Here is a 12,900-nt window from a genome sequence, read left to right as displayed (position 1 = left end):
AAAACGAATAAATGTGATGAAATTTAGTTTCCCTACTCTTAATCTCTGGGTTTTATAATGAGGTTTATAATTCTTGTTCGTTTACAATCAATCGAGGCTTTAATTTCCATTAGATTAATCAAAAAATGAAAACAGATTTTATCTCATCGATAGATTATGGGTTTTTATGCATTTATGGGGAGAAAATACATAGAATGTACATGACAGACAAAGATTTATAAAATATGAGAAATATATGATGTGATTTAATTTTACTACTATCAGAGAAAATATAAAATACAAAATAAGATTAAATTTTTGCAACATAATACAAAATATTATAGTCATCCACTCTACGGATACCGTTCAAGTATTGATGATAAAATTTAGTCTCTCTACTAAAACTTAGTCTCTTAATAGTTAAACGATTTTATTTATAAGTTATTATATACTCATGGTTGAACAATTGACTAAGTCAATTCTTTTTGTTTTTTTCAGTATATGCGTGACAGTGGTTGTGCTAAATGTTCACTTTCGATCGCCACAAACTCACAAAATGGCGCCTTGGGTGAAGAGGGTTTTCATCCATATTCTTCCTCGCTTGCTGGTTATGCGAAGGCCTCAGTATAAATTCGAAACAAATAGGTAAACGTTCACTATATACTCGTTGATTTTTCGAATGATTGTTACTCTATTCTAATTAACATAAGAACGTCATGACTTATCATTGGCATTCTTACAAATAATGAAAGAAATGTTTCTACAAAGAAATATTAATAAACATTACATGCAATATTAATAAATAAATATAAAATATATTTTTCAAATATCTATGTATCGTGCAAAAAAGAAATTGATTAAAACAATAATCCTTTATCTTCTCTGTTTTAATATTCATTTCAATGTCTGGTTCAGCAATTGTTCATTTTTCTTTTATTGTCTATTATTTGAGAAATTTTAATGTTTGTAGATATAATATAAGACTCTTCTGATATAATAAATTTTCTCACTTACTTGTTATCGACATCAAAATATACACTGTGTTCACAGATATAGCTCTGGCAGAGTATTAATGAGAACAGTCAGAGGGAAGGAAAAGACCTGTTATTATCCTTATCATCCATCTACCCAGGAGGATAGCGAAGAACATCTAACACCTAAACGATTTCACAGTCGCGCCGCATCGAAAGAAGACCTTTCACCTTCCAGGTATTTTCATTCAGTATGAACTCTATATAATACTTGATACGTAAAACAGTTCTCTATTTTTCAAATTATATTCTCAAAAGTATTAATTAAAATCCTTTGAGTATTTAATTCGTACTAGAAATTATAGTATGTAATACTGAAAATAATTAGCTTGTTCATTAGAGGTTCAAAGATAATGACATTTTGCAATATATTGAATAAACATATCAGAAGGTATGTGTTTAAAGATGAACAGATTTTTAACTGAAGTGCACGTAAAGAAAAATATTTTTTAAATTGAACATTTATTTGTAAATTTTTAAATTTTTCAAATTTAATATTAAACACTTAAAGAGAAAATTGCTTTCAAAATTTACCATATGAAACATTTAATAACTTAATAACCACTCACTTTCCTTAAATTATTTCCATCATATTATATAATAATGACTTCTTCTCTTCTTCGAAAAATATTTTTCCTTACGTGCAATTTCAGTTTCTCATGCGATTAAAGTTTTGAAGAGCGGCTAACCTACATATGTATTCACACATTCGAAAGTGTTCGTACTTTTATGAACAGGAACTTAACCTGCTCTGGAAAAAGATTGTAATTAACATTCGTCCAGTGTAAATCTCCTTTCGAGTGTAATTAACCGAATATTTGACATGATGATACATTAGAAATTGTTTAAAAAGTAATTAACGAAGTAATTAACTTACATGATGTATTATACCGAAATAGTATCATGAGACTTGACTAATAAGATTACAAGACTTCACATCAAATTCTAGTTCAAACGGAATTAGAGCGTTAGAAAGAAAATTTCGTAACTCATACGAGGTATTAAATTAATTGGATTGGACATTGATAATCTGAAAAAGCATGAAGATAGTAGTAGAATCAGATTACGTTAAGAACTTTCAATAATTTAATACACGACTTTAATACATGAAATTTAAATATTTTAAATTGTGTATCGTAAATTTGAGGAAACGTTGCGAATTTCAATTACTAAGAAATGATTTTTACTAAAACTAATTAATCGAAAATGGGGAAGTATTGTTAATTTATTGAAATTAATTAAAAATAAGAAAATACATTTAATTCAATTGTCATTTTGGAACTTCAGAACATCAATTTCACCGCCCCTGTACATTAAAATTAAATTACGTTACTAATCATAAAAGTTACTCCTTTTTTAAAATTAATTATTATGTCAAACTCGAAAAACACCTTGAAACAACTTTGAGCATAAAACGGCTTTAGAATGTGCATTACGAATAATAATAATTACAAACAAAAACTCAAATTTGATATTCACTTTCAAATCCTCGTTGTACTAAAACATAAAGCAGGAACCTCAGCTTTACGAAGCAATCGATTAATAAGCACGAATAATAATTCCTAAAAAGAAACGAAAACACACAAACACAATATCGCGAAGTTAGAGGAGAGAATTTCAAACTACGAAAGCATAAAGCAAGTAATTTATACAGACCGGATATTACGGTACAAGAAAACTTTGTAATCAGGCTGCATTGTCTTGTTCGTAATTTAGTCTCGCTGACGGTGCAAGGTTCGGTGGAAGTTGCCTAATCCATGGACCACCGTTACCACCGCTTCCTCTTCACACAGAATGCGAAGATCTCTCTGTCTCTGGCGAGGCAGGGATCGAAGAGGTTAAAAGTCCGGTGCTACGAAGTCCGCCAGCGTTCTCGCATTCGCGCTGCCCCCCAGAAATTCACAAGTCCTGCATCTGTGTGCGTTTCATCGCGGAGCACACTAAAATGCTCGAGGACTCGACTAAGGTAATTTTATCAAGCAACGTGAACTTTTCCAAGAATTTGTTTCCTTCCTGCTGTGATGTTTCCGCATTGCTTTCATATTATCCTTCGATACTTTATATCTTATATTTTTCGATCGTTATTTCGCGAGTAACGAATGATCTTTCCGAGAATTGAATTTATATACTTATATAGAGTGGCACCATGGGGTAATAAATATAAAGACTGAAGTATGAAAGATTCATTTTCTTTGAGTTTACAGCGATTCCTCAAGAATTTCTTCATTTTCTGTAGCAAGTGTTCTTATTAGAAATTGTTTGCTGAATTGCAGTGGCCTTTGGTAAAGATACGTGTCATAATGATTGAAACGATTTATTTCAGTTTTTGTTATTAATCTGAATCACACTAGTTTACGATTGATAATACAAAACATTGATAATAACTAAACCTTGAATGTTTGAATCAGAGAATGTTAAAGATAATTGTTATTCACCATACACTTTTACGTGTATAATATAGGCGAATATAACAAGTGGTAAATACAATTGCTAACCTACAAACATGTCAAAATTGAATGAAAATTTTTATTATCGGGGTTTATAATAATAGCTAAAAGGACCCTGCTGCGTTTTTTTTTTTCCATTTTCTAGCTAACTAATATAAAAGAACGTATCGACTTTAAGCAAGCTAAAGTGATAAAAATGTTCCCACTAGCGTATATGATTTTTTGAATCTAAGTTTTACATTAAACGTCTTCTCGAAACATATTATAAATTCATTTTATTTCCTGAAATGAGAGTAAGATCGAAATATAGAAATTTAAGGATCGTAGCAGGGTCAGTGAGTAATCTCCTTTTCTTTTTATTTAGTATGAAGGAATGCTTGTGGAATGACCTAATGCTATATTTTAATATTTCATACCTTGAGCTTTAATACACATAATGAATATTAGCATTATTATGAAAATGAAGGATTTTGAATAGAATTTGCGATATATTCAAATGTATTCTATTATACTTCATTCTATAATAGTATCGTCTAAAGTGATTATTCACGTGGAAAGCTAATAATATTTTCAGTTTGTTGTATACATATCGGAAATGACGCTGTTAACGTGAACGTTGTTTTTTATATTGTTTTCTCTGATAAAATTAGGAAAAGCAAAAAGATATACTATAACGTAATATGCTATAAGTTATTACACATTAGCTTTTATATCTTTTATAAATTACACTACCATGTATTAATATTATCATTTTGTGAAAAATATGAAAAGTAAAAAAATACCTTCGTCGTACATAAATATTGTACTACAGTGGAACTTTGATAATTCCAACTTCTGCAAGACGAAAATTTTCTGCATTTCCTTTCTATAAAACTTTATTATAAACTTTCGTTGACTTGAATTTTTCAGTCATGTTTTACTTCTGTGACTCGAATTCAAAGAGATCCGACTTCTCCAATTGTAGATCGAAGTTTACTTCTACATATACACACTCGTGCAAAAGTTGAAGCACTCTTTGTTTTCTGAACGAAATTAACTTCGCCATATTCCTGAAAAGTAAGAACATTATAATTATAATTTTCGATCTTTCAAATATAATTGATTGAAACAATATTATAAATATTATAATTATTACAAACAATATTACAAATATAGATTTAGGAAGGAAGAAAAATAATTTTTTATACTTCCACCGGAGGTATAATTTTCAAAAGAAACATCATTATACTTCATTTTAAACGTACAATTTATCAATAAAACTGTTACTCGTACAATTCAATGTAGGATCTAATGTGAATGATAAATTTTGAAACAGAAAGAAACAGGGCCAGAAAATTACTTACAAAAAATCATTATACCTCCATTGATGATAATATAATTTTCAAAGAAACAAATTTTCTTTTGTGTATTAGTCATACAATTTACTAATGAAAAACAAATTCTCGTGTTACTGGCTACGTGATGAATTTTAAAGGGAATTTAAACTTTCGAAAGAAACATTACTTCCTACACTTACACTGGATTTACACTTCAGACTCGTCGTCAAGCGTTACGTCATTTGCTGAAACGAAAATTCAGTTATCATAACATACACGTTAATAATACGATACCACCATAGGATCTAATGTGCTAATGATTTGTAAAAAGGTGAAAGAAGACTGGAAATACGTGGCGATGGTGTTAGACAGACTGTTTCTTTGGATCTTCACTCTCGCGGTGCTGGTAGGCACGGCTGGGATCATCTTGCAGGCACCGACCCTCTACGACGACCGGGTACCAATTGACAAAAAATTCAGCGAATTCGCAACCACCACGGTGGTGAACTGTCCGCCGCAATAGTCCATGCCCGAGCCCTGCACCGTAGACAAAGACTAAGGACCAACACAACCGGATGTTATTTACTACCAACCCGGAATCTCACCCTAGTCTTGGGGGAACTTCCAGCTTCCGCTATTGTTCAATAACGAAATTACGGTAAAAGGGCTCCATTCTCTATTCGGCAAGCAATTGCTAAGTATACGACATGCACCGAGAGTTTCACCAATGCAGAGGACAAAGAAGAGGAACGACGAGAGAAAGTTCAAGGAAGTACTACGAGGTTTATCTCTTTTGTTTCTCTTTTCCCTCTTTCCTTTTTTGGCATCGTCTGACGTTGCTCCTGCAATAACATACTAATTAGGAAAAGTGGTAAACGAGGCATGGGTTATTTTGGAGAGACGAGTAGATGTTATCCCTTTTAGCGATGGAAAATTGTCGTTCTTAGTTGCTGGCAATGATACATGAAGTGAAAAATCGAAAATTCAAACGATATGTCAAATGTAATTGAACACATGAGAAAAGATATATATGAAATTAGATTCGAAAATTGGATTGATCAACTCCATTTTGTATGTGAAGTTTTCAATTTCGTTAGTCAGTTCAATATTCAATATCAAGTATAAAGATAAAGGATTTGTTCGTTAAATAATTGCGAATTTGAAGATAAATTTTTTGAAAATGATGCTTGTAATTGTCATTTCTCTTTGTACTTTAATTTATGGAGTTGAGTCACTATGCTTGAAAAATGACGATTCTTCGCTGAGCATCCTGAAGTTGCTATTTATTTATATTCAATATTGCAGTTATTAATTTAAATTAAATTTTTATCACTTTTCTTTCAATTTCAAATCACTAAAAGGGTTAATACCTTGGGATATTAATATTTTCGGTTCTGCTTGGAAGAAATTATTCCTAGATTGCGGATTTTTATGCAAATTCATATTTTTGAAAACGTAATTAGCAAGTTAGAGCTTCGGTAGAAAATTGTTTCACGTATCACAGTATTATGCTTTGAATATTTTACATATTTTATATAATATCATAGTAGGAACTCGATCAATCGAATTAAGATTATTTGCGATTTTAATTCCCGTTGTTTTATGTAATGATTTATATTTATTTAATTTAAGGTTTAACTTATATTTAATTTCAATAATAAAGTAACTTGTATTTACTAGAATCCTACTAATAATATCATGTTATTAATATTACTTTAAATTTTAATAATATATTTCACTCAATTTCTCTTAATTTATTTTAATATTCTAACACAATAACATTAATAATATAATAACTTGTATTTATTTAATTTTAATTTTAATAACAAATTAACGTATGTTACACTTTTACAAAATTCTTTCCTCGGTATTGCGTTGCCAGTAATTCTTATTATTCCCACAGTGAATGTCTGAATGACTAAGTAAGAAAAGAGTAAGTGTAATAATTTTAAATTTTATTTGTCAATTGCATTAGTTAATCGACATCCTACTCTGTATTATAATATATTCTTTGCGATATATTGCCCTTCAAAATTTTCCACAAACGCGTAAAACACCGCACTCGATGGAAAGAACATCCATCAGAACCATCCGTGAAGCAAACGCAAATATTCCTTGAAACTTTTCCTGTTTTCTTTTTATATATATATATATATAGTTTGTCACGAGCCTAGGCAAAAGAACGACTGCGACGTAACGTCGTAACGTTCTTGAAAAATCTTGATTCGTTCCTAGCTTCGTTCGAGTTGTACGTACTTATACACTGGTCGTTGCGAGACGAGAGAACGATCGACGAAGAATTTCGAAGGATGAACTTATATCTACACATAGTCTGCTCAAGTAAATCGTAATATGAAGCTGCCACTATTTAAAAAAATCGGGTTATCTTAAAAAGAAAAAAGAAAAAAAAATACAACAAGCTAATTAAACGACTAACTGTAATGATAATTTAGCTGACACCCTCTGATCGGCGGCTATGATCGAACACACACAACTGGGATACTCGATGCGGACGATCGAAACGAAACGAGAGGGAAACGAAGCGACGGAAGAAAAAAAAAAAAAGGATCGTCGTTCGGAGACGATTTTTGCTAGCAGTGGATACGATCGGTCCCGGATTAGGGGTTAATGAAGAATTCTTTACTCACAGAACAAACTGTCGTGCGATCGCGTGTTTTATATATCCCGTTTACCCGACATGTTAAGAGAAATTATTCTAGGTATCACGATCGTAGGTAGCTCGTTGTACGACACGAATTTAGCGTGTAAAAGTTAACGTGTAACCGATTAGTTTTTAAACTATTTAGGAAACCGTACCCCGTTTGTACGAGTGTATCTATAAGGGAAACAACAGAGGGTGAGGAGAGCAATGAGTTTTGCGTGTACGTGCATCCAAATGTCACTTGGGATTGTTGTCGTTGGGATCTTGTTCGTGGAAGTAGAGAACATTTCGCGTTTCAAATTTATCGTTCAGTTGGTAACGAGAGATTTCGGAGCTTTTTACATTTGTACGAGCGATTTCAAAAAAAAAAAGCAATTTAAAATGAGAAGCTGGTAGTTTTATCTGTTGTACAGGTTTTATCTATATGTTGTTCAATTTAATGTTTCAATATATTTGATATATTATATGTAGCAGGCAATTGATTAAATCTTTTTAAAAAGAACGTATTTTTTTAAGTCAATTTTCAGTGATCAGCGAGTTTCTCAAAATTTGTTTGTATTTGAATATGTGCATAAGTAAATTTGTCTAACGAATACGAAATTAACAGCGAGGGGGTATATATTTTCTTTTAAAATTTCTGTGGAAACAAATAATATTAACCGTTTTGAAATACAGCAAATATTTACAAAATTGAATCACTAGTTACATAAAATGATAGGAATGTTCAATTAATGATTCTCTCTTATTTGAGTATCTCGTAGATTAATATTTAACTAATTTAACATGAAATGATAATAAGTGCAGTAGAATATCCCATATTCGAACTCCCATTCTAATATTCGAACATTTTTACTATCTGAATATCTAGTGATGGATATCTCGTTTTTATTAAACTATTTTATATATTATATAACAATAGTTTTATATATTAAACTTTATTTATATATTATTTGACGTGTTTTATATAAATACAAGAAGAAACGAATTAAAATAACACAAGATTTTACGAAAGAAACAAAAATATGCAATTTATTATATTTTGATTCTACGATATATTGAATCAATATTTCGTTCGTTAGTGAGAAGGATACCTGTAATTTTTATACAAACCAATGAAAATGATAAGGATGTGTCCTCTCGTGTTAAAACATTCGACAAATTTGGTAAAGATTGCTTGAAGTACAAAAAAAATGTACTTACTTACTTGTGCTAAAAAAATCAGATAATTCAACAGCCAAAACAGAATATAATTCCTAAATATCAAAATGAAAATAATTTTCTTAATTTAAATACAATCAGTGTAAAGATGTGGACATAATTTTTTCAAAAACTGAAATAGCAAATTAAAATGATGAGAATAAGTCTTCACTTACTGAAACAAAAAATGGTTTGAAGCACAAAAAGAATGTGTTTTCTTACGCTAAGACGTTTAGGTATTCAATATAACATTCTTAAACTTAAATTTCAATATAACATTCTTAAACAATATTGAAGAATATTGAAGAAGTATTGAAAAATGTGAAGGAAATATTGGAATAAGGGAATATTAAAGAAATAAATATTAAAAATATTACGTAGGCACCAAATAAATAATTTGACACTATAAAAGTCAATAATTTGATCAAGTAAACAATGTAATGTCATAAAAATGATCATCGTGTGACCATACAAAAATTCCATTAACCAAACACTTTTATCTCTCTGTTAGTTCGGATATAGGATAATCTCTACTGTATTTTTATTTATTTATTTATTTATTTATTTTTTTTTTTTTGATTAGTTAATAGTTAACGCGTTACGTAACACATTCATAAACTGATCTGTATCACAAACTAACAACATTAAATTGATCACTGATTAAATTGATCAACTCATCAATTAATGTCAACTCTATAACTCATTGTCAGACAGCTCTTCCTTGAAATTGGACGCACCTTATCTCGAGGGACATTTCGCTGCACACGTGTTACACTTCGCCTCTGTGAAGAAAAAAAGAAAAAAAAAAAATACTGTATTTTGTAACAAGAGAGTCGAAAACCCGCGAAACATTACGATAATAATAACCAATAGTTCTGTAAGAACAAGTAAAGCATACGAATTCTAAAGCTGATAGATGTAGCTGATTGAACAACCGTTCATGTCGTTGTTCAATGCTGTAGTACGTGGTTGATGTCACTGTGAGTTGTCTTCGTTTCTTTTCCTATCTTTTCGTATTCGTTTGTTTCCACTTCTTCTTCTTCTTCTTCTTCTTCTTCTTCTTCTTCTTCATTCTTTTTCATTTAGATTAATTACGCGCTATGTATAAACATGTACTATCGCGGTTAAGTGATTGTTAGTTACGCCTCGTGCGAGCGGACTGATATTCGCGAGAATTGTAACCTAACGTCGAAGAATCTGCGATTCCTTCGCGAATTACAATGCTCAACGAATTGCAATCGTTCGTTTCTAGTTTCGTAAAATTCACGAACTGTAACACTTTTTTCAGGATTGAAGGAAGAAACTTTAGGCTCTTAGGGTTGTACTGGGTGCACAGTGTGTGTGTGGACGAATTAATCAAACGCTTCAAATTAAATGGAAGCGGTTACGATACAAGGATATTGATTTGTATTTGGCTGTATGTACAAGTCCAAATTGCAACAGCTTGACTTTTCCTACAACTCCACGACTGAAATTACATTCTCTGTGATTGATACTGGTAGGTGATAATCAGCGGCGCGATTATGGTGTCGTATAATTTTATTATAATAATATATTATATATATATATATATATTTATATATATTATAATGATAATATATATCATTTGTAATAATTTAGATAATTATTATACTTATTACGTATTTGTTTGTTACGTTTCATATAATAATTATTATCATATATATAATATATTGTAATAAAATTAATACCTACAGTAAATTAAAATAAAATATCAGTATCATTTCGATTTCTCGTCAAGTATTTCTTTTAAATTCGTTACGCAGGATATGCAAAAAGTTTTCAGAATTTACTTCTTAATATTCTGGTGTTTTACGTTGTGTTCTCTTCTCCTGCAGTAAAAATTTCGTTTCTCTTTCATTCGTTAAAAAAAATTCTTAATAAACCAAGAAATGACAATTATCAGTCAAATTGATATAAAGTTTCTTACACATCGTTCGAACAGTTTCAAAAATTGTAATTAATAATATTAGAGAAACAAGAAGAAAAGGAAAAGAACCAGAAAGTATATGCTGTCCGTACAGTACGAACACAATTGCTGCAGAATTATTTCATTCAAAATGAACGTATCTCGACGTATACCGACTCTAAATTCTCGAGTTATCCAAATACGCATCCAGTATAACCCGTAGGCCCTATCCGAGCAACTTGCAATTCGTCGGCTCGACGAGAATCTCTGATTCTCCGACGTTTCTTAGGCATATACTCATAGCTGAGAATAATAATAATTTTAACGCATCCAAGGTAACGATGCCTTAACGTCACGTTGGATTGTAAATACATACATTCGTAGGACAAGAAGTATATTGGTTCCGTAAATACTGCCATTAGAAAGCGTTGTTAGCGTGGAAGACGTTTTATCGAGTCGTCGTATATCGATAAGCTCCGCGGTTCCTCCTCAATCGGTAAACCACTTGTGAACCACACGGCATAAACTGTAAAAATGAAATTAACGAAATTAACTTAAAGGGGAAAAAAAAAATATATATATATATATATGTGTGTGTATAATTACAATTTCAACGTCGACCAACGCACACGCGGAATAATTTCAACGGGGCAAAAACGAGGAAACGACGGGAGAAAAATTTACACTTTTATCAGGATAAACGAATGAAAACGTGTGGTTGCTGATTGAACGAGAACCGACCACGGAACACAAGTAGTGTCACGAAGACAAGTAAACGTTATTTGCTACCTGATTGAAAAAATCGTCCAGTGAACGCCGAACGCATGTTTAGAACGAACGAGGAAGGGGGAGGGGGGAGAATGGTTACGCGTCGTCGTCGTCGATGTTAGGGATTTTATCCCTTAGAGGGAAACGAACGAGACTCGTATGAAGTTTACATTGCACTAAAACGATAGGGAAGAACGCACACATTTTCTATAATAGAGCCAGTTACTTATTTACGCGTTAACATCCGTAAGCTATGCATTAAGTGTGTCGGAAGCAGTTATGTATTTGCCCGGAGTTGGGCGAAATTTTCAGGAAAGAAAAGCGCGTGCTTCGAATTCGGCTTTCGAAAATTTTGAAAATTGGTTGAAGTATAGCCGGTTCAGGATTTCAGAAGGGTTTCTCTGGCGACTGTGCTTCAATGTCGTGAAATCAGTCAATGATGTGCTTCAAATTTGATTGAAATTTTGAAAATACGCTCCTTTTAGGTTAAAGTAGCGGTTAGGGTCTGAGATAGATTTTTGGCGACACGAAATATTTTCAGTGTAATTGTTACGATCACTAAAATTTGTAAACGATAAGTCAGAGAGTGACATTAAAAGAATAGCAGAATCTTAAGTATTATAATTTTTGAGCTGGTAAAAATTCTATCCCTGTAGGGATTATTTTTGTTCTAAAAGCAATTTATCTTGAAAATTTCAAGCAAAAGCTGTCGCAATCAGAGAGAAGTATAAAAAACTTGCATCAAAGAAATTAAACTGCAAGGAACAGGGTAGGAACACAACTTTTATTTGTATATTTTCTGCAAAAATTATACGAAACTCGAAAAACTCAAAATATTGCAAATCTGTAGAACCTCTACGAAAAGTTACAAACTGGTTATTTTCATTGCTCTGACGAAGTTCTACTGTTAAAATGAGCAAAGTTTCAGCTCTCGAGTTTTTTAAATTTCAATCAATAACTTTGCAATCTCAGACATCGACAATTAAAATGGCAAAAGGTTTCGACTTTCAAGCCGCCAGAAATGCTCGTCACAAACACCGTCTTTCTCCAAAAGGAATTTACTTCCAAATTGTCGTAATTTCAACGAGTGACGTCGTAAGGTAAAAAAAAAAGAAGAAAAAAAAATTTCCTCAAAATCATTAACTCGCAAAAATTCCTTTCTGAAAATCGTGAACGCTACTATCATCCGAAATCACAATTGAGATCACTGTTCAAAATTCCCGCCAAGTACGAAGCACCGGGTTATTTCCCGGAAATATCTGGCCCGGATACTGTAAAATCTCGATCCCGCGATCCCACGAATCTTAAAGTCTCACACTGACAATAGTAGATTATTTCAACGATAGTCGGCTATTGTTGCTCTGATATTTTAACCGTTGTTAACCTCGTCGCAGTAGTTGTTTAGTGATGAAGCGAAGCCATCGAAGCAAATTGTCCAAAAGGTCGAAGGGGAAAGCTTGAACGTTGTTTTTCGAACGAAGGAAAAGCACATACACACACACACACACACACACACACACACACACACACACACACACACACACACACACACACACACACACACACACACACA

General features: G+C 31.9%; 2 protein-coding genes across 2 annotated transcripts in view; one reads left to right on the top strand and one right to left on the bottom strand.

Annotated features, from left to right (window-relative positions):
- The first annotated feature begins 472 nt into the window (after positions 1-472).
- On the top strand, positions 473-6,399 carry LOC122531778 (acetylcholine receptor subunit alpha-like). Its single transcript, XM_043659964.1, has 4 exons — positions 473-624; positions 1,030-1,188; positions 2,727-2,976; positions 5,105-6,399. The coding sequence occupies exons 1-4, from the start codon at positions 536-538 to the stop codon at positions 5,294-5,296; spliced, it is 690 nt and encodes a 229-aa protein (XP_043515899.1). The 5' UTR covers positions 473-535; the 3' UTR covers positions 5,297-6,399.
- A 4,556-nt stretch (positions 6,400-10,955) lies between these two features.
- LOC122531777 (aminopeptidase N-like) overlaps positions 10,956-12,900 on the bottom strand; it is a 20,268-nt gene continuing 18,323 nt past the window's right edge. The window contains exon 17 of the mRNA XM_043659963.1: positions 10,956-11,085. The gene's annotated coding sequence lies outside the window, so the exon portion shown is untranslated. The remainder of the gene's footprint in view (positions 11,086-12,900) is intronic.

The sequence above is a fragment of the Frieseomelitta varia genome, unplaced genomic scaffold (assembly GCF_011392965.1).
Source record: "Frieseomelitta varia isolate USP_RPSP 00005682 unplaced genomic scaffold, Fvar_1.2 scaffold_415, whole genome shotgun sequence".
Lineage (NCBI taxonomy): Eukaryota > Metazoa > Arthropoda > Insecta > Hymenoptera > Apidae > Frieseomelitta > Frieseomelitta varia.
Note: the sequence above shows the minus strand (reverse complement) of the source record. Positions and strands in the feature narration are given on the sequence as shown.

What these genes read in the sequence shown, in the direction of transcription:
- LOC122531778 (XM_043659964.1), top strand. Translation starts at nt 536, where the DNA reads ATGGCGCCTTGGGTGAAGAGGGTTTTCATCCATATTCTTCCTCGCTTG. An exon ending in TATAAATTCGAAACAAATAG is followed by an intron (nt 625 to 1,029) that starts GTAAACGTTCAC and finishes CTGTGTTCACAG; the next exon opens with ATATAGCTCTGGCAGAGTAT. An exon ending in GAAGACCTTTCACCTTCCAG is followed by an intron (nt 1,189 to 2,726) that starts GTATTTTCATTC and finishes TTCGTAATTTAG; the next exon opens with TCTCGCTGACGGTGCAAGGT.